This window comes from Lampetra planeri, chromosome 21, assembly GCF_965212315.1.
Source record: "Lampetra planeri chromosome 21, kcLamPlan1.2.h2, whole genome shotgun sequence".
NCBI lineage: Eukaryota > Metazoa > Chordata > Hyperoartia > Petromyzontiformes > Petromyzontidae > Lampetra > Lampetra planeri.
In genome coordinates this window covers 10,985,405-11,006,637 of record NC_136127.1, presented here as the reverse complement: position 1 = coordinate 11,006,637, position 21,233 = coordinate 10,985,405, and the positions used below count along the sequence as shown (strand labels likewise).

At 55.0% G+C, this 21,233-nt stretch overlaps 1 protein-coding gene across 1 annotated transcript in view; it reads left to right on the top strand.

Annotated features, from left to right (window-relative positions):
• Positions 1-215: 215 nt before the first annotated feature.
• Positions 216-21,233, top strand: part of LOC144724796 (contactin-associated protein-like 5) — a 110,727-nt gene continuing 89,709 nt past the window's right edge. The window contains exons 1-2 of the mRNA XM_078604183.1: positions 216-290; positions 537-855. Of these exons, the coding sequence (XP_078460309.1) occupies positions 216-290; positions 537-855 (394 nt within the window). The remainder of the gene's footprint in view (positions 291-536; positions 856-21,233) is intronic.

Genomic DNA, 21,233 nt, shown 5'->3' with positions numbered 1-21,233 from the left:
ACTCGCGAACAGCACTTGTCCCAACGATCTGTTAAAGGCTCTGCGGGGGATGTTTGTTTGGTGTGGGGGGAGGAGCGGCGGGGGGGGGGCTGGTTTATTATAAATCCCTCGTCGGCACCGCTGCCTGCTGTCACAGTGCCTGGTTGGTCAAATCGGCTCACGGGGTCACCGCCACGGGGTCACCGCCACGGGGTCACCGCCACGGGGTCACCGCCATGGGGTCACGGCGCGGCGCCAACCGCGGCGCCACCGCTCCTCGGCGCCCGCGCGCGGCAATGAAAGAAGCCAGCGTGCGCGCTTGCACGTGGGTTGCAAAATTAATTTAGCGTGCGTAGCGCACTTCACGTTGTGGAGATTCGCTTTTAAATGGGGCGGGGGCGGGGGGGGGCAGGGGGGGCGGGGGGGGCGTCATGCCCCGGGTTTTGGGTGCAATCGGAGCCGGCTGCTGTGGAACTGTGGAGCCGCCTTCTCATTGATTTCCAATTTCGTTCCACGGTGGATGCATTTTGAGACCCCTCGCCCCCCCCCCCACTCAGAGCCGTTACACCAACTGCCGTGCTGGACCCGTGCTGGATCCGCACCCGTGCTGGATCCGCACCCGTGCTGGATCCGCACCCGTGCTGGATCAGCACCCGTGCTGGATCCGCACCCGTGCTGGATCAGCACCCGTGCTGGATCCCCACCCGTGCTGGATCCCCACCCGTGCTGGATCAGCACCCGTGCTGGATCCGCACCCGTGCTGGATCCGCACCCGTGCTGGATCCGCACCCGTGCTGGATCCGCACCCGTGCTGGATCCGCACCCGTGCTGGATCCGCACCCGTGCTGGATCCGCACCCGTGCTGGATCCGCACCCGTGCTGGATCCACACACTGTAGACACCAAGGTAAAAGTGCAGCCCTGCAAATGCCTTTGCTCACGCCACAGCCGGCGAAAAGGAGCCTCCACTGGATGGGGGAGTGATTGGGTGGCTGGGCTGTTGTGGGGGGGTGGTGATGAGTGGCGGGTGAATTGTAACGCCGCTACACCGAAGGGGCACGCGCCGAAACGAGTGGCTCCGACCGTCTCAGCAAAATGCTGCCCCTTACACACACACACACAAAATGCGATTCACCGCTCCACTGGTCTCGATAACCCAGCTTACGCAGCGACACTAATTTCCATCATCCCTTGGAGCCGAGCCACACGTCCCCAGCACCTGTCAGCCACAAGCCCTCGCTAGCCCCCTCCCCCGCTCTGCCATCCCCTCCCCTCATCTCCCATCCTCCTCCTCCTCCATCCTCAGCCCCATCGGGTCTCTCAGAGCTCCCACCCCGTGCTCCTCCCCCGCCCCCCTGGGACTCTTCACCCCGGCTGGGATGACTCAGAGATGGGCGATGGTCCCGGCTGACCTCCATAAAGGTATTTGGCACCTTTCCTTTTCTCGGAACGCCGCTCGGTGTGAGGTGCTCGTCAGCCCACCGTGGCCGGAGCGAGATAGCTGCTAATGAATACCTTGGGCTGCGTCATCTCAGCCAGCATTCAGCCACAGAGACGGGAATTTAGCCGTGCAAAGTCAGAGCCGGCCAGCCATTCTACCACCCACTCACTCACTCACCCGATCAACCAACTACCCACTCACTCACTCACTCACCCGATCACCCACCTACCCACTCAGTCATTCACTCACTCACTCACTCACCTGATCACCCACCTACCCACTTAGTCATTCACCCGATCACCCACCTACCCACTCAGTCACTCACCCAATCATCCACCCACCCAGCCACTCACTCACCCAATCACCCACCCACTCACTCACTCACTCACTCACCCAATCACCCAATCACTCACCTACTCACCCACTCACCCAATCATCCACCCACTCACTCACCCGATCACCCACCTACCCACTCACTCATTCACCCGATCACCCACCTACCCACTCACTCATTCACCCGATCACCCACCTACCCACTCACTCACCCGATCACCCGATCACCCACCTACCCACTCAGTCACTCACCCAATCATCTACCCACCCAGCCACTCACTCACCCGATCACCCACCCACTCACTCACTCACTCAATCACCCACTCACCCACCGACTCACCCAATCACCCACACACCCATCCAGCCCTTCCACCCACTAATCCACATATTCACAGATGCACACTCACTGACCCGGCCACTCACCTACTCGCTAACCCACTCACCCCCTCACCCAACAATACACACATCCACTCACCCATCCACTCATCCACATACCCACACACACACGCGCTCACTGACCCAACCACCCACCCAACCACCGACCCACTCATCCACAAAGCCACAAGCACACGCGCTGACCTAACCACTCCGCAGCCCAACCAACCCACCCACACGGCCACATATCCAGGCACACACACACATGCACACACGCACCCACACACACAAACACACTGACCCACCCGGCCACCGCACGCAAAAAATAGAACTGGGCTAATGAAATCTCTTGGAGGCTTCACGCCGGATTGCCCCTGATTGATGCGCTGCCACCGACCGCCAGATAAAGGTGAATCTCTTGTGTGGGTTTTCTGCGGAGTCTCTGGCCTCCATGTGTTGGAGTGCCTTTAGAGACACCATCGCGACTACGAGAGTGCAATAGTGTGTGAGTGGATGTGTGAATGTGTGAGCTGTGAGTGTAAGTGTGAATTGTGTGAGCTGTGAGTGTAAGTGTGAATGTGTGAGTTGTGAGTGTGTGTGTAATAGCGTGTGAGTGTAAGTGTGAATGTGTGAGCTGTGAGTGTAAGTGTGAATTGTGTGAGCTGTGAGTGTATGTGTGAATGTGTGAGTTGTGTGTGAGTCGTGAGTGTAAGTGTGAATTGTGAGCTGTGAGTGTATGTGTGAGATGCAAGTGTGACTGTGTGAGTTGTGAGTGTATGTGTAATAGTGTGTGAGTGTAAGTGTGAGCTGTGAGTGTAAGTGTGAGTGTGTGAGTCGTGAGTGTAAGTGTGAATTGTGAGCTGTGAGTGTATGTGTGAGATGTAAGTGTGAATGTGTGAGTTGTGAGTGTGTGTGTAATAGTGTGTGAGTGTAAGTGTGAATGTGTGAGCTGTGAGTGTAAGTGTGAATTGTGTGAGCTGTGAGTGTATGTGTGACTTTGGGGGTGTGTGGTTGGGGTGAGTGCCTTTAGGGACATCATCGCACCTCCGATTAGCACGGTTGGCTACGTATGATGTGAAAGAAGTTCAACATACACGCGTAGATCGTGAGTGTGACAGTGAAAATATATGTCAGGTGGGAGCGGTGGCGTAGTGGATAGCGCACGGGCGTGATTCCCGCTCACGGCCAACATCAGTGACGATTATCTGAACCGGTCCTGGGCCTCCCCTAGGTCGACTCAGCATCAAATTAGTACCTGGTCCTATGTGTGAACATCGCCACTCGGGAGACAAAGGCGGTCGGGCGCGGTGCCGGCCACCCCACCCCCTCGTGTACTGTGCCGATTTTCAGAGGTGCTTGCTAACAGCACTTGCCCCTACAGAGTGTGAAGGCTATACGGGGGGATCTTTGTCTTTGTTGTGTTGGAGTGAGTGCCGCTGGAGACATTTGCGGGACATCATCGCGAGTAGGAGTGTGGCTGAAGGTGATTTCCCCTGCCGTAGCCACTTCGGATAGGCAATGTTTTCTTTTTTTTTTCAATTCAAGTGCAGGCACGGAGAGTGTGAGGTTTGCTTTGAACCAGGCGAGAACTCCACAGTCCGGGCCGAGTCTCATTTGCAAGAGGCCAAATCCCCCTTGGGTGACCGAAATGACAAACGAACAAGACGGATCAAAACGCGTTGCACATCCAGCTGCCGGCATGCGTCAGATCGCCGCTATCGAAATGCCTTCGCCAAATCCGCGAGGATTGTTGAGCACGAAGATGACCTCATTGTCGAGGTGTCTCTATATACACACACACTCGCGCACGCTTCGTCTACAGCTGGCTCGGCGAGGCGGCGATTGTACCAAGGCGACAAGCACTTGCCTAGATTTGAAGCTTTCGTGACTGCAAGGATTCATACTCTTAGTTTTTTCGGTAAAGTCACGTAGGTAAAAATAAACTTTTTTATTATTTTATTTATATTAATTTTAATTTCAATTTTGAGTTTTTTTTTTTTATTTTATTTATATTAATTTTAATTTCAATTTTTTACCTACGTGACTTTACCGAAACCACTAAGTGCTATAAGCACTTGTCTCCCAAAACGCCCGTGCAGGAGGATGAGCGGGAGGGCTTTGGCTGCGTTCCCGCAATACGCTCGGCTGTGACGGTCAGATCGACGCGCCAGTGTTGTTTTTTTTCCACGGCGCTCAAAATTCGTCGATGAAATCTTTCCGAAGCAGGATTTTCTCACGTTTTAGACGAGATACGGAAGCGATTAGAGAGACGGTGGGGGGGGTGGGGGGGGCAGGCGGGGTGCGGGTAATCGAACGGGTCGTTTTCAAGGACTGATATGGGACAACTTCCAATCAGTGGGTATTGAGTTGGAACTTATTGACAGATGGTGGTGCGTTGGAGATGTGTACAGGCGTTGGCACGGAGTTTCAGAGACATCGGAGCAAGGCCGCGTGGTCCAGGCGGTACGCTGGGGGGTTGAGCATTGTAAGATATCTGTCTTACCCCCCCCCTCTCTCTCGCTCCACGGTTGCCTTCTCACGGCGTGAAATACGTTCTCATGATTGTTATTCTTTGACTTGCATCCCACTGGGATTTTTTGCACACAGCGTTGAAATGCGGTGTTTTTTTCTGGTAGACTTTGCAATTTTTTCCTGGATTTTTCTGTTGCGTGGTAGTCACTTTAAGATGATTCTTGTTCATGTTTTTGTTTTGTTGCGGTTGCACCCGAGTCAAGAGCCACATGGCTCACAGGGTCATGCCTTTTGAATAAAACTGAAAACTGAAACTAACGCACACACAGCGTGCGTGTGAGAGTGAAAGTAGATGTTAGGTGGGAGCGGTGGAGCAGCGGTGACGGTGACCCGAGTTCGATTATCTGAACCGGTCCGGGGCCTCCCCTAGGTCTACTCGGCCTCAAATGAGTACCTGGTGCGATGCGTAGTGGAATAGAGGGCGGGGGGGTGGGGGTGGAGGGGGGGGGGGGCGGAGTAATGACGCGTGGGTGTTAGTCGTGGTCGAGGGAGGATGAGAGACGTCAATTGATTACTTCCTTCAGGGAGTACATTCTTTTGACCGCAAACCATCACCCGCTCCTCCGCAAATGGACGAGTAGATTGCTGCCGCCTCTGGCGGTCCGCTGTGGCGACAGAGACAACAACGTTCAGTCTTTTAAAACATTCAGACTCGGCTTTGATGTGATGCAGAGCAGCTCACTCATTAGGGGTCGGGACTCTGATATTCAAGGTGGCTGCGAGGCGCCTTTGATCGCCGCGCGTTGTTTTTTTGTTTGTTTCTCTATCAGAGGTGGTGCGTCGCTTGGCTCGGAAGTAAAGCAGCGTTGGTGTGCGCGCGCGTGTTGAACTTCTTTCGCACCGGACGTAGCCAACCGTCGCTAATCGGAGGTGCCGGGGGAAGGACAACACACTAGCTGCTGTAAAAAAAAGCAGTTCTGCATAAATGAGTATTCGGTTTCAAAAGGGCCATAGCGCACCGGTGGGTTCCTAACATCGGAAGGAAGAGCGTTCCAGACGGCCGCAGAAGCGCGTCTGGAAAGTGTTGCGCGATGCGGTGACCGCCGCCGTCTCCTGCTCGATGGCTCGCAGCCAAAAGCCGCCGCCGCCGCTGCTGCCGCTGCTGCCGCTGCGGTGAGGATGATCGGAGGAGGTTCGCGTGATGGTGGTTTATGTTCCTTGACGAGATGGGCGATGTTTCACGTTCACACTCTTCACTCACTGTGCCTGAATGGGAGGCGCGCACAGACACGATTGCATTTGGAATTTAGGACCGAAGACAAATCCGCTACTGCATGGATGTCATCCGATGCATTTTTGGGGGTTCGTAGTTTTTTTAAACAAAAAATATATCTCAATTGTATCGTTATTGCTGGGGTCTCTGTCTCACCGGTGGCGATGATGACACCTCACACCCAGGTACTCGTCTGAGGCCGAGACGACCTAGGCGAGGTCAAGGACCGGTTCAGATGTTCACCACTGCCGTGTTTTGTGAACGTGAGCGCGCTAACCCACTGCACCACCGCTCCCCGCTTACACCACAACACAACTGCTCCAACAACCAGCCGGGAGTGGCTGTGACGGTCACCGCGGCGCTCGTGCCAGGCTAGGTGCACCACCGATAATGATAGCCGCCGTTGGCTACGCGCGCGCGTGCGTTCGAGACTGTAGAGGCCACGTGTAGTGTCGAGGACTCGCGTGCGGGGGGGGGTCACAGCACGGACGCGATAGCTGGACCTTGACAAGAATAATTATATTAATGATAATAGTTATTGTTGTTGATGTTCATTAGAATTCATTTGGTTGCGATGCAGATGTTGCGAGCGTGCAGTTGTTAGTCGATTCAGACCCGACAACAAATAACATTATTTTAATGAACATATCGGGTGAAAAGCCCGCTGAGCAGACGGCAATTTTTCTTCAGAGGCAACCTCACCACGCGTGATGATAGGTCATCGTTACAGTGGCTGATATCATCATCATAATCATCATCATCGCCACACGTGGGAATTCATAGCAGCAACAGCAGCATCAGCCAAATAATCTAAACGCGCGTCGATTATAAACGTGGAGGAGGAGGGCAAAACCGAACGAACCCGGATAACAATTCACGCCACCACCACGGGGCGCGAGAGAGAGAGAATACAAACATACAACAACAACAGATGCATCGCCAGGGTCCGGGATTGAACCCGTGTCCTCCTGCGGTAGCAGGCGAGGGAGACACAAACTGCGGCGCCCCACGACAGAGTGAGCCGATCAGTTGTGAAGATGTCAAAGCCATCGATTGGTAGGCTCGCCTCGTGGGAGGGAGAGAGAGAGAGAGATGGGGGATGGGAGACGTGTTTCAGGAGATAGCCTGCAAAGTCGCGGTTAGGAGGAGAGCGAATCCGAGTTGAGTGAATCAACTTTAGGTCTCGGTTGGAGCGGTTTCGTGTGTGGACACGCAAATGTGCCGAGCCTGCTAGAACCGATGGTCGCTGTCGGAAGGGTCAACGTTGATGCGCTTTTCTGGGCCTGGATTCGTTCACATTTTAACGGCGGTCAGGAGGAAGAGGAGGTGTTCTAGGGTATGGGCACGCGCTTGGGCCCGGAATGAGTTGGTGAAGATGTTTTAATTCTGGTAGACTTCCTATAGCGACCAGGGCAGTGACGAGGTGTCTATAAGTAATGACGAGGTGACTCGGATGAGGTGACTATAGGCAGTGATGAGGTGACTATTCGGGACGATGGCGTTCTCACACTTGACCCTGGTGATAGTGATGCTGATGGTGGTGATGGTGATGGTGGTGATGGTGGTGGTGATGGTGGTGGTGGTGATGGTGGTGATGGTGGTAGTGGTGATGGTGGTGGTGATGGTGATGGTGGTGATGGTGGTGATGGTGGTGGTGATGTTGGTGATGGTGGTGATAGTGGTGGTGGTGATGGTGGTGGTGATAGTGGTGATGGTGGTGGTGATGGTGATGGTGGTGCCGCGGAACGAGATGCCACATTGGCATCACGGACACAGCCACCCCTCCCCCTCCGCCCCCCCCCCGGGGGCTGTCTGTGTGGATGAGGGTCAAGGGTGCACAACACCAGCGGTTGTCAACATCGGCCTCTGTGAAGGAGGAGGAGGCTCGTGAAGGACGTTGCTGCTGCTGCTGCTACTGGGCAGCTGTAGGCAGTCTGTGCTGCCCTCCAGCTACAACGGAGGGCAGCAGAGGAGCGACGCTCAACAACAACAACAACAACGACAACAACAACAACAACGAGCGGTTGGCACCGTAGGGAGCACAGCTGGCGCATCTGCCGGTCATCTCAGTCAGTCAATTCCTGGCACCTGGGTCTGTGCCGTGACCTCCTCCTCTAAGCGAGCACGTGGCCTCAAAATACACCCAGCCTGGTACGAGCGCTGTGATGACGTTCGTGTAGCGGTTAGGGCGCTGCGCTCTGAACCCGCTGATCGATTTTCCCTCGCGGCCACCAACACCAGCGACGATTATCTGAACAGGTCGACTCGGCCTCAAACGAGCCGGACGTGGTGCTGGCAACCCACTCCCTCGCTACGAGCACTTGCCACCGACGATCTGTTAAAGGCTATACGGGGGTCCTCGTGCAGGAGTGTGCATTAGTATGTGCCCGCTTTCTATCAGCTTTAGCGTCATGCTCCGCTGATGATATGGATCGTGTGCGTTGTGTGAGAATGTTCGAAGCATTGGGGAGCTTGAGGCTGAGCCTGCCCTAACAGTGAAACCAGTCAGCCGTGCCAGATCCGTACCAGAGCGGTACCATAGCCTCTTCGAACTCCGAATAATTCTCACTGCAATAGAAATCACATAAATCACCCACGCATAGATACCCACCCAACCACCCACCCACTCGCACAGACATTCATTTACCCACTCACCCAACCACCCACCCACTCACACAGATATCCACCCACTCACCCGACCACTCACCTCACCACTCACCCATCCACTCACCCATCCACTCACACAGATACCCACACAACCACTTGCACAGACATTTGCCAAACCACCCACCCACTCACACAGACATTTACACACTCGCCCAACCACTCACCCACGCACTCACACAGACACTCACACACTCACCCAACCACTCACTCACCCGCCCACCCACCCACTCACAGAGACATTTACACACTCACCCAACCACTCATCCACGCACTCACACAGACACTCACACACTCACCCAACCACTCACTCACCCGCCCACCCACCCACTCACACAGACATTTACACACTCACCCAACTACTCACCCACGCACTCACACAGACACTCACACACTCACCCAACCACTCACTCACCCGCCCACCCACCCACTCACACAGACATTTACACACTCACCCATCCACTCACCCACGCACTCACACAGACACTCACACACTCACCCAACCACTCACTCACCCGCCCACCCACCCACTCACACAGACATTTACACACTCACCCAACCACTCACTCACCCGCCCACCCACCCACTCACATAGACATTTACACACTCACCCAACCACTCACCCACGCACTCACACAGACACTCACACACTCACCCAACCACTCACTCACCCGCCCGTCCACCCACTCACACTGACATTTACACACTCACCCAACCACTCACCCACGCACTCACACAGACACTCACACACTCACCCAACCACTCACTCACCTGCCCACCCACCCACTCACACAGACATTTACACACTCACCCAACTACTCACCCACGCACTCACACAGACACTCACACACTCACCCAACCACTCACTCACCCGCCCGCCCGCCCACCCACCCACTCACACAGACATTTACACACTCACCCAACCACTCACTCACCCGCCCACCCACCCACTCACACAGACATTTACACACTCACCCAACCACTCACCCACGCACTCACACAGACACTCACACACTCACCCAACCACTCACTCACCCGCCCGTCCACCCACTCACACTGACATTTACACACTCACCCAACCACTCACCCACGCACTCACACAGACACTCACACACTCACCCAACCACTCACTCACCCGCCCACCCACCCACTCACACAGACATTTACACACTCACCCAACTACTCACCCACGCACTCACACAGACACTCACACACTCACCCAACCACTCACTCACCCGCCCACCCACCCACTCACACAGACATTTACACACTCACCCAACCACTCACTCACCCGCCCACCCACCCACTCACACAGACATTTACACACTCACCCAACCACTCACCCACGCACTCACACAGACACTCACACACTCACCCAACCACTCACTCACCCGCCCACCCACCCACTCACACAGACACTCACACACTCACCCAACCACTCACTCACCCGCCCACCCACCCACTCACCCAATCACCACACTGCAGGCCACAACACATTTCCGCTCCTTCCCTCGCACTGCTCGTCACTGCAATTCCTTCCTCCCCATCATCGTCATCGTCGTCTCTGCTCCCCGAGCTCCTTGCTCAATTCAAGAAACTTTCAGCCGTCGGTGAAAGTTTGGTCAACAAAAAAAACCCTCCGTGAGCCACGCGGTGTGGCTCCAAGAAATTAAGGATGCTTAAAATAAAATAAATAACGACGTTTCGGGCGCAACACAAGCGTCCGTCCGCTTGTGGTGTTGTGCCCGAAACGTCGTGATTTATTTTAATTGATACCTACGTGACTTTACCGAAAGAACCAAAGAGTATGGATTCCTGCAGTCACGAAAGCTTCAAATGAAGATTAAGGATGCTGTGTAGCGGTTAGCGCTACGGCCAACACCGGTGACGATTATCTGAACCGGTCATGGGCCTCTCCTAGGTCGACTCAGCCTCAAATGAGTACCTGGTGCGGTGTGTAAACATCGCCACTGGGGAGACAGGCGGTCGGGCGTGGTGCTGCCCACTCACCCCCTCGTGTACCGTTCCGACCTTCATAGGTGCTCGCTAACAGCACTTGCCCCTACAGTTTGTTCAGGCTATACGGGGGATCTTTGTCTTTTTTTGTGAGGGTGTTAACCCCCAGTGGACGGACACAGTGGGCCAAGTGCCAAGCGACCAGCAACAAACAGCACGCTCGAAGGTGTGTTGGATAAGAGATGCGGTAATAGGTTCCTTCGATGGAGTAAGGCCATTGTTAGGACGTGGGGCGAGAGGCGACGATGGGAGGGAGGAACTTCCAGAGTGGAGCAGTGCGAGGAGACCTGCAGTGTGGTGAGCGAGTGAGTGGGTGGGTGAGAGGGTGGGTGGGTGAGAGAGTGGGTGGGTGAGTAGGTGAGTGAGAGAGTGAGTGGCTGAGTGAGAAGGTGAACGAGTGAGTGGGTGGGTGAGAGGGTGAGTGGGTGAGAGAGTGGGTGGGTGAGAGAGTGGGTGGGTGAGTAGGTGAGTGAGAGAGTGAGTGGCTGAGTGAGAAGGTGAACGAGTGAGTGGGTGGGTGAGAGGGTGAGTGGGTGAGAGAGTGGGTGGGTGAGAGAGTGGGTGGGTGAGTAGGTGAGTGAGAGAGTGAGTGGCTGAGTGAGAAGGTGAAAGAGTGAGTGGGTGGGTGAGAGGGTGGGTGGGTGAGAGAGTGGGTGGGTGGGTAGGTGAGTGAGAAAGCGAGAGAGTGAGTGGGTGCGTGAGTGAGAAGGTTAGAGAGTGAGTGGGTGAGTAGGTGAGTGGGTGAGTAGGTGAGTGAGTCGATGAATGCGTGGGTGGGTTCGTGAGTGAGACGGTGTGGGAGGGTGAGTGGGTGGGAGGGTGAGTGGGTAGGTGAGTGAGTGAGAAGATGAGAGAGTGAGTGGGTAAGTGAGTGAGAAGGTGAGTGAGTAAGTGGCTGAGTCAGAAGGTGAGAGAGTGAGTGGGTGAGTGAGTGGATGGATGCGTGGGTGGGTTCGTGAGTGAGACGGTGTGGGAGGGTGAGTGGCTGGGTGGGTGAGTGAGTGAGACGGTGTGGGAGGATGAGTGGCTGGGTGGGTGAGTGAGTGAGACGGTGTGGGAGGGTGAGTGGCTGGGTGGGTGAGTGGGTAGGTGAGTGAGTGGGTGAGAAGCTGCGTGAGTAGATGAACGTGTGAGTGGGTGCGTGAGGTGTGTCAGTTGGAGGGTGAGTGGTTAGGGTGAGTTGGAGGGTGAGTGGGAGGGTGAGTGGGAGGGTGAGTGGTTAGGGTGAGTGGTTAGGGTGTGTAGGAGGGTGAGTGGTTAGGGTGAGTGTAAGTGAAGTGTGAGCTGCAGTGTGGTGGTGCTTAAAGAGTGTGGATGAGACGAAACAGCCAGAGCTTGAGAGGCAAAAACGTCAACATGGGTGTAGCCTGTGTGTGATGGGAATTTTATAATTGCAAATCATCTTTTGCAATATAAGACGCTTTCAGAATGTAATTTGCATCGCATAATTGAAGCTGCGTTTAATATAAGGCTGAGCAGTGGTTGCATGCATGTGTGTGTGTATTTATATATAATTGTATATGAGTGTCAGCGTGCTTGCATTGTCTGTACGTTTGGCAGTGTGCATGTCTGCATGGTGTGTGTGTGTAAGTCAGTGTGTCTCTATTGTGTGTGTGTGTAAATCAGTGTGTCTTTGTTGTGTGTGTGTGTAAGTCAGTGTGTCTGTATTGTGTGTGTGTGTGTGTAAGTCAGTTTGTCTGTGTTGTGTGTGTGTGTGTAAGTCAGTGTGTCTGTATTGTGTGTGTGTAAGTCAGTGTGTCTGTATTGTGTGTGTGTGTGTAAGTCAGTGTGTCTGTATTGTGTGTGTGTGTAAGTCAGTGTGTCTGTGTTGTGTGTGTCTGTATTGTGTGTGTGTGTAAGTCAGTGTGTCTTTATTGTGTGTGTGTGTGTAAATCAGTGTGTCTGTGTTGTGTGTGTGTGTGTAAGTCAGTGTGTCTGTATTGTGTGTAAGTCAGTGTGTCTGTATTGTGTGTGTGTAAGTCAGTGTGTCTGTGCGTGCATTCCCTGCATCGAGTGTGCGTGTGTATGTGTAACATTGACACACAGATCGTTGTCTTTGTGCATTGACGGTGTATGTAGGTGAGTGTGTGTTTTGCGGTGGGGAGCGGTGGTGCAGTAGTTAGCGCACCGCGCCACAAACGCAGGGGCGCGCACCGAGTTCGAATCCCCGCTCAGGCGAATATTTAAACCCGGTCGTGGTCTTTCGATAGGTCGACTCAGCCTTAAAAAAAAGACTACCTGGTGCGGTGTGTAAACATCAGCACTGGAGAGACAAAGACGTCCGGGCGTGATGCTGACCACCCACCCCTTCGTTAGCTGGTGCCGCCCTTGATGGGCGCTCTCTGATGACACTTCCCCCAAACGGTTGAAGGCTTCGCTCCTGGTTCGCTCCGGTGCAGGAGTACGCCATACACGCGTTCGTGTCTACATAACTGCGTGTGCCATTTCTTTCATAAAAAGCCTTGACCCCCGTGTTGGTGGGGTTCGTGACCTTCGGCCCCCAGAGGTTTTTTTTGAGTCTCAGCTGGGAGGGGTACGGTCAAGGTTCAGAGTGAGATGGATCCCGAGATAACCTCATGAAGCCACACGAAACCCAATTCCCAACAGCGCCTGTTATATTTTATATGGGTTTTTTTTACTTTCAATATTGCCGATATTTATAAGGCCGGCTATAAAATCAGCCTGCGGTTACCCCATAGCGGCACAAGCAACCGAGGGCACGCCGCCACGTTACTCCGTCGTTCCGCGTTGTTGTATCATTCCGCCCAGCACGCGCAGCTCAAGAAAGTAGTTCGCCGTCGACCGCTCAGAAACCACGTGACATACGCGTTCTGCGATGAGCGTTCCCTTAATTCAGCGGTTCTTAACCTTTACTCCACCCTTGCACCACTTCGGTTCTCAATCGTAACAAAAGAATATAATTTTTCGATTTAAAGCTTTCGTGACTGCAGGGATTCATCTTCTTGGTTCTTTCGGTAAAGTCACGTAGAAGGGAAGTAATAAAATAAAACATAATAAAATAATTCTCACAGTGAGAATTATTTTATTATGTTTTACGTGACTTTACCGAAAGAACCAAGAAGAGAAAAATAATATAATGTTAATAAACACGTCGGTTTTTTGTTATGAAACACAGCAGTTGTAACTCACGTACCCGTGCTTTATTTGTTTTTCGACGATTTACCTTCTAAGATCTGGCCATGTCTCCAAGAAAGGGCATCTCGCACCCTGCAATGGAGGGACCGTGTTGGAGCGACAACGCGTTGCAGTGCGAACACACCGCCACCTTAAGCGAGGGCCTCTACTATACCGTGCCGTGCATGCAAACGGAGATGCATATTTTGTTTGTTTGACCAACCAACAAAGTGAAGCGTCGAATTCCCGAGTCCTCTGCCCAATGGCAGGGCTCGCCTTGCACGGCTCAAAGCTGCGTCCAGCCCAGCGCCGTCCGATCTTGAGCTGCCTTTTTCATCTCGCCGTGCGCACCCTTACCCCCCCCCCCCTCTCGGCCCCCTGCGCCTACGAGAGTCCTGGAGGCACGAGCAGCCCTCTCTCAAGTCGCGTCTGTTCCACACGAGGTGGAGTTCCTTTAGCGCTGGGCGGGTGGCAGCGGTGTGCAGCGCGCTGCCGTTACGGACCCGGGGGAGCCGGGTTCGATTGCCCGCTCACGGCCAAACACCGGCGGCGATTCATCTGAACCGGTCCTGGGACTCCTCTAGGTCGACTCGGCCGCAACTGAGTATACCTGGTGCGATGTGTAAACGTCGCAAATTGGGGGGGTGACAAAGGCGGCCGGGCGTGGTTGCTGGCCACCCACGACGTAGGTGCAGATGACCACTTGCTGTGAAATGAAACAATCCACTCGGTTCTTTTGGTAAAGTCACGTAGAAGGGAAATAATAAAATAATAAACAATAAAAGAATTCTCACGACGTTTCAGCCACAACGTGACTTTACCGAAAGAACCAAGAACGATGAATCCCTGCAGTCACGAAAGCTTTAAATCGAAATTTAATCCACTCGGTGTTTGCTGAGAGCTTTAGAACCCTTGAGTTGTTTCCGATTTCTGGCCTGGGTCCCTACGGGCTGCATAAATCGGGCTTTGCGCATTCTGCCTCCTTAGCCTCTTCCCCGCTCTCAGATGTACAAGTTGATGTCGCTTTTATCACCGCGGCGTTAAGAACCCGAGGGACCAGGATGTGAGTCTCGTTCGCGAGAGCTGCGAGCGAATGGATGAGTGGGGTTGGGTTCAAGCGATTGAGCGAGTGGAGTGGGGCGGAGTGAGTGGAGCGGAGTGAGTGCGGGGGGGGGGGAGTGAAAAACGGTGGTGGGAGCGGGAAAGGAATCGAGCGAATGAATGCGTGGGGTGAATGACACGGCGCAGGTTCGGGTGGGTGAGGTGAGGAAGGAGTTCTGGTGGGTGGGCAGGCGGGCGACTGGGTAAACGATTGAGTGACAATGTGGGCACAAGTTGATTTCGTTGGAACCAGGTGAGATCTCCGGGGGCGACAGAGGAGGAGTTGGGGAGGACCATGGCGGTCTCGAGGGGGGTGAGGTGAGGGTCGGGTGGGGGGGGGGAGAGTTCGCACGATGTGGGGTCAAGATCATAGCGGTCGCAAAGCTGCAAGCGAGGGGTAGAGAGAGGGTCTTCATAGTCACCGGCCTAGGGAGCCTTGCGACCCACCATCACCACCACCACCACACCACCACTACCACCATCACCACCACCACCACACCACCACCACCACACCCCCACCTGTAGGTCACGAGTTCACCTCCAACACCAGCTACTGGTCCAGGGGTAGGGCCTGATGCGGGTTATCTCCCCCCACCTACCCCCACCCTCTACTCACTCCCTCCCACCTCCACTCCCTCCCTCCCACCTCCACTCCCTCCCCCCCCCTCCACTCCCTCCCTCCCCCCTCCACTCCCTCCCCCCCTCCACTCCCTCCCCTCCCTACCCCACTCCACTCTCTCCCCCCCCTCCACTCCCTCCCTCCCCCCTCCACTCCCCCCTCCACTCCCCCCTCCACTCCCTCCCCTCCCTACCCCCTCACCTTTGAGACCACACATGTTGGCATTTTAGTGATATTTACCAAAGGAGCTACATTGATTTTCTCCTATTATTATTATAATCACCACAATTGTAGGGCGCTATTTCAAACGCTTTAAATTTCGGAACCACCGTCCTACATTCCCCACCCGCGGGGACGTTTCTGTATCCACGGTGGCTATGAGATGTTAACTTTCTCGCCTGGTATGCAGGAGGTCGTGGGTTCGATCCTGACCCTGACAACGCCTGCTGCTGTAGATTTGGAGTTTGCGTGTCTCTCTCTCTCTTCATCACGGTGGCTAGGAGATGTTAACTCCCTCGCCTGGTGTATAGGAGCTCGTGGGTTCGATCCCGACCCTGACGCCTGCTGTATCTTTTGAGTTTGCGGTGTCTTTCTTTGTTTCAACCACGCCACCGCTCCCCATCATCATCATCACCACCACCACCATCATCACCTCTACGTCCTCCTCCCCATGACTCTCCAGGGTTTGCTGGAAGATTTCGCACGTCTCGGCTCTTAGCGTCTCGCAAGGCGAGTACAGCCTGACGCGGTAATCATCCCCCTGTCGCATGCAAAGCAAAACAAATCATGATGACGAATTAATAAGGAGCTTTTTGCGAGTGCTTCCACCTCCCCTCCGTGAGTGTGTGTCTCTCTCGCTCGCTCTCTCTCATCTCTCTGTCTCGCTCCCTCGTCTCTCCGTCTTTCTCATCTCTCTCGCTCCATCTCTCATCTCTCTGTCTCGCTCTCGCGTCTCTCTGTCTCGCTCTCTCGCTCCATCTCTCATCTCTCTCGCTCCATCTCTCATCTCTCTCGTCTCTCCGTCTCGCTCTCTCGTCTCTCTGTCTCCTCGTGGTGCGAGCACCTCTCCGTCGCCGCAGCTCGGGATCCAAGCACCGCGCATCTCACAAATGTGATTCGCGGAGAAAGAGAGACATGGGGGGAGGGTGCGTGAGAGTATGACGCGCTTGTGTGGGACACGTGTGTGTGTGAGAGACACGTGTGTGTGTGTGCGTGAGACACGTGTGTGTGTGTGAGACACGTGTGTGTGTGTGCGTGAGACACGTGTGTGTGTGAGACACGTGTGTGTGTGTGCGTGAGACACGTGTGTGTGAGACACGTGTGTGTGTGAGAGACACGTGTGTGTGTGCTCGAGAGAGGGGGAAAACGTGCGCGCGTGCGTATGTGTGGGTGAGATGGAGAGCGAGAGAGCATTTGTGCGTGTGACAGACAGATAAGGTAAGTTTGCGAGATAGAGATTTGATACGTTTGTGTGTGAGCGTGGAATAGGATACGTACGTGCGTGTGTGTGTGTGCACGCTCACAGCACTTTCCTCAATTGTATATTGAGGCTATCGGGGGGGGGGGGATCTTTGCCTTTGTTGTGTAAAAGACAGCTGGCACAGTGACGAGCGCAGGAGGTGCATCTGTCACACATCTCAGCCGGTCAACCCACAGCACCCTGGTCTGTCCCGGGACCTTCTGCCAATCACCCTTCCGCACACTGCATACGATAGCCTCAAAGTGCACCTAGCCTGGCACAAGTGCTGTGATGATATCACCGTCGCTTCGTGGCGAATGGTGGCTGTTGTTGCGTCCGGGAGAAAAATGTGCGTGTGAACACTTCGTAGGTGTTCACTGACAGCACTTGCCCCACCAGTCTGTTAAGGCTATACGGGGATCTTTGCCTCGGCTAACACTTGCGAAACGTGGACCCCTCGAATGGAACATTCGCAGCAGTTAGGAACATTCAGGCTGGCCTGCCTACGATCCATCCTGGGCTTAACCCGGCTGGATTGTGCGAGGAGCTCACAAATCCCCCCGAAAGATCTGGACACATTCCCATCAGCGAGCTCATCCGGCAGGCGAGCATGGATTGGCCGGGTCACGCAGCCACCGCATGCCCGGCCACCGCATGCCCGGCCACCGCATGCCCGGCCACCGCATGCCCGGCCACCGCATGCCCGGCCACCGCATGCCCGGCCACCGCATGCCCGGCCACCGCATGCCCGGCCACCGCATGCCCGGCCACCGCATGCCCGGCCACCGCATGCCCGGCCACCGCATGCCCGGCCACCGCATGCCCGGCCACCGCATGCCCGGCCACCGCATGCCCGGCCACCGCATGCCCGGCCACCGCATGCCCGGCCACCGCATGCCCAAGCAGCTTCTGTTTGCTGGGGGGCTAAACGGGCGCGGCATGGGCTGGAGAAGAGATGGAGCTCATGCGGCACGGAAAGACGTGTGGCTGTGAGAACTTTCCGCCGACTGGTGCCGGCGGTGTCGAGGTCGGCCTCGACGGAGGAGGCTCGTGAAGGACGCCGCTGCTGGGCAGCAGTTGGAGGCAGTCGCCCTCCAACAACGGAGAGGGGACGGCGCTCACAACCGCGAGCGGAATACCGCGCGGATAAATCGCGGCAATTTGGCACCGTAGGTGGGGGGGGGGCATAGCACCTGGGACTGTTCCGTGACCTGCCGGCGACCCTTCGACGCTTAACGCGGTCTCGGAGTGCACCTAGCCTGGCACATGCGTCGTCGTGACGTCACCGGCACTTGCGACTGTTGTTGTTGTTGTGTGAATATCGGTGATGATTATCCTCTAGGTCGACTCGGCTTTGAACGAGAACGCGGTGCGATGTGTAAGCATCGCCACCGGGGAGACAAAGGCGGGCCGGGCGTGGTGCTGCCCACCGCACCCCCCTTGTGTGCCGTGTCGATCTTCATAGGTGCTGCTCGCAAAGAGCACTCGCCCCAACAGCCTGTTCAAGGCGATAGAGAACAAAAGGGGAAAAAACAATTCTCATATTGTGGTACTGGCAAAGGAGGTCCCATAATGTAGATGCTCACCTTGTTACTCTGATAGTGCGTTGTATCTGGGCTCTACGCCTTTTGGCGTCCTTTGGTCTAACACCGTTTGCGACGAGGCTCAAAAGAAAGCTGCCTCTGGTGTCGACCAATCCGTTTCAAGGACAATGCATATATTATCAGAGTTTGTTTTTTATTTGCATTCTGACCACAAGCATTGTGGTTCATGCAGACATGATTCCTTGTAAAAGGTTTGTTTTGTTGCCAGAAAAAAGGGAAAAAACCTATTCTCGTTTTAGACGGAACATCTTTGTGTGTCTGTGTGTGAGAGAGAATGGGTGAATCTGTCGTGAGGTACATGATGGCGTGAGTGTGTGTGTGTGAGAGATAGGATAAGGGGGAGGGTGAGAGTGAGTGCATTCATGAGAGAGATGAGCGCATGCTTGCGATTGTGTGCACGTGTGTCATTGTGTCTGTGATCACCGATAAGTGTATGAGAAAGAATAAGTGCACACTGGCGTGTACATATGAGTATGAGAGAAAGAGAGAGATGTTTGACAAGTGCGTGTGTGATTGGTGCGTGTGAGAGGGAAAATGTGTGCGTGAGAGTGTGTGTGTGGGGAGCGGTGGCAGAGTGGTTAGCGCTACGCTGCGCTACGAACCCGGCAACCCGAGTTCGATTCCCGCTCACGGCCAACACTGGTGGTGACGATTATCTGAACCGGTCTTGGGCCTCTCCTAGGTCTACTCAGCCTCAAATGAGTACCTGGTGCGGTGTGTGGTGCTGGCCACCCACCCCGTCGTGTACATCCAGTCTGTTAAACGCTATGGGGGGTGGGGGGGGTATTTATCTATCTCGTTGTGTGTTTATATAACCTCGTACCAGTTGAGATATCACGTGACACTGATGTTAGCCGTGGCCGTGAATCGAACTCGGCTCACCTGGCTCGTAGCGCAGTGGCGCTAACCACTGCGCCACCGCTCCACGCTCCTGCTGGCTGATTATATATTTGTATTATTGAGCCCCCCCCCCCCAAAATACAAAAGTGTATTTTTAGAATTGTTGCATGGTGTACAGTCTGCAGGAAAGTACCCACATGGCAAACTTCCAGTTTGTTGCATGTCGGGAAGTACGCTAAACATTTTGAACAGACGCACATAATCACAAATTTCCCTTTTATATATAGATAGATATACGAGTAACGATGCATATTCATATTAGCCCCCTTAACGAGAGACCGATTCTGCTGGCAGGTGGCGTGAGCGGGAACACTTGCAGGGTTGCCCCTTTATTTACCCCTTTCACGCACGGGCCATTGTGGCGATCCACTGCTGGATGACGTCCTCCCCACGCCGTGTCGGTTAAAGGGGGGCGGGAGGAGGGGAGGGGGGGGTGATGACCATACTTCACTGAGCTGGCTCAGGGCGGGCTTGCTTGGTGGCGTCTGCCGCTGCTTCTGATCGGCCTGGCGTGACGTAGCAGGGCCCCAAGTTGGCGCGTTCGTGCGCTTGAACTTCTAGCAATGGCCAATGTGGACGTTCAAGAGGTGTAAGGGGGGGGGGCAGGGGGGGGGGCAGGGGGGGGATTGGGCGTTGGGGAGGTGGGGAGGGGTCTGAAATAATTAGAGCAAAGAAGTCACGGCCCGCGGAACAGGGGGCATCGGCCCCGCATCAATCCCGAAACTACCACCGCCACCCCCGCTGCCAATACCACGTCGCCCCCCCCCCTCCCCCCGTTCGTCTCCCTCGCCGAGAGGAAATCGCCTCCCAAGACGAGGGCAGCCACCACCACCACCCCCCGCCACCTCCCTCCGTCCCTGCGCCTCGGGCCGCACCGCACAGCGCGGCGCTCTGTGACCAAAACGGCCACCCACGGTCCGGCAACGTTGCCCATCTCGCAGCCTATAAACAGGGGGGGGGGGGTGAGCCCCGGGCGAGTGGTCTGATGGGGGCGGTCACGGTGGGCGTGAACGGGGGGGTCAGAGGCGTTGCTGTGGGCAGCAGCGAAATCCATTGCTGTGCTCAACTCTCCCTGTCGCTTCCACGTCCTCTCCCCCTCTTCCTGCTGACTCGTGCTTCTCTTACAGCCTCCCTCCCCTCGTCACCCTCCCCCCCACCCAGTGTCTCCCCTCGCCGTGCCATCCCCCCCCTTCTCTTCCCTACCACCCCCACCTCTCCACCCCCCCCCCCCCACGGGTGATGTTCCACCACGCCTCGTTTGGTGTTCGTGGGTCGTGGCTTTAGTTACAGGGAGCTGCGCGCTGCCTGAGCCGCTGCGTGATTCACGCCCCCCCCCCCGTCCAGCTTCCCCTCCCCCTCTCCCTCCCTGCACCACACTTTGTCCATCTTCCCATCTATACAGCCCCCCCTCTTTTCCATTCATCTATCTCCCCCGACATCCAGCCAGCCATTCTTTCTACCATCCCATTTATTCACTTATGGATTCATTCCTCGTTCGATATTTTTCGGAACGACGCCAGGCTTGCTTTGGGGGGGGGGGGGGTGCGTAGGCGTTATCGGCGTAAGGCACTACCACTAGAGTACACGCTACTCCTCTCCACGGAAATAATAACAACAATCCCTTACCGTTGTACTCTATATTCCTAGAATCAGATGAAGATGTTCACGGAAAATAATAAGGCGAGATGAATGTGGCGCGCCAAAATGAACCCTTACCATCAATCTGATTACCATCAACCATTTGTGTCAACCGTCAGCACGTGTCCTTACCATCAGCGTGTTTACAATGAATCTGTTTACCATCAGCGTGTTTACAATGAACCAAAAGCAAAAGCCCCTCGGGTCCCCCAGCAGCTTGAAGAG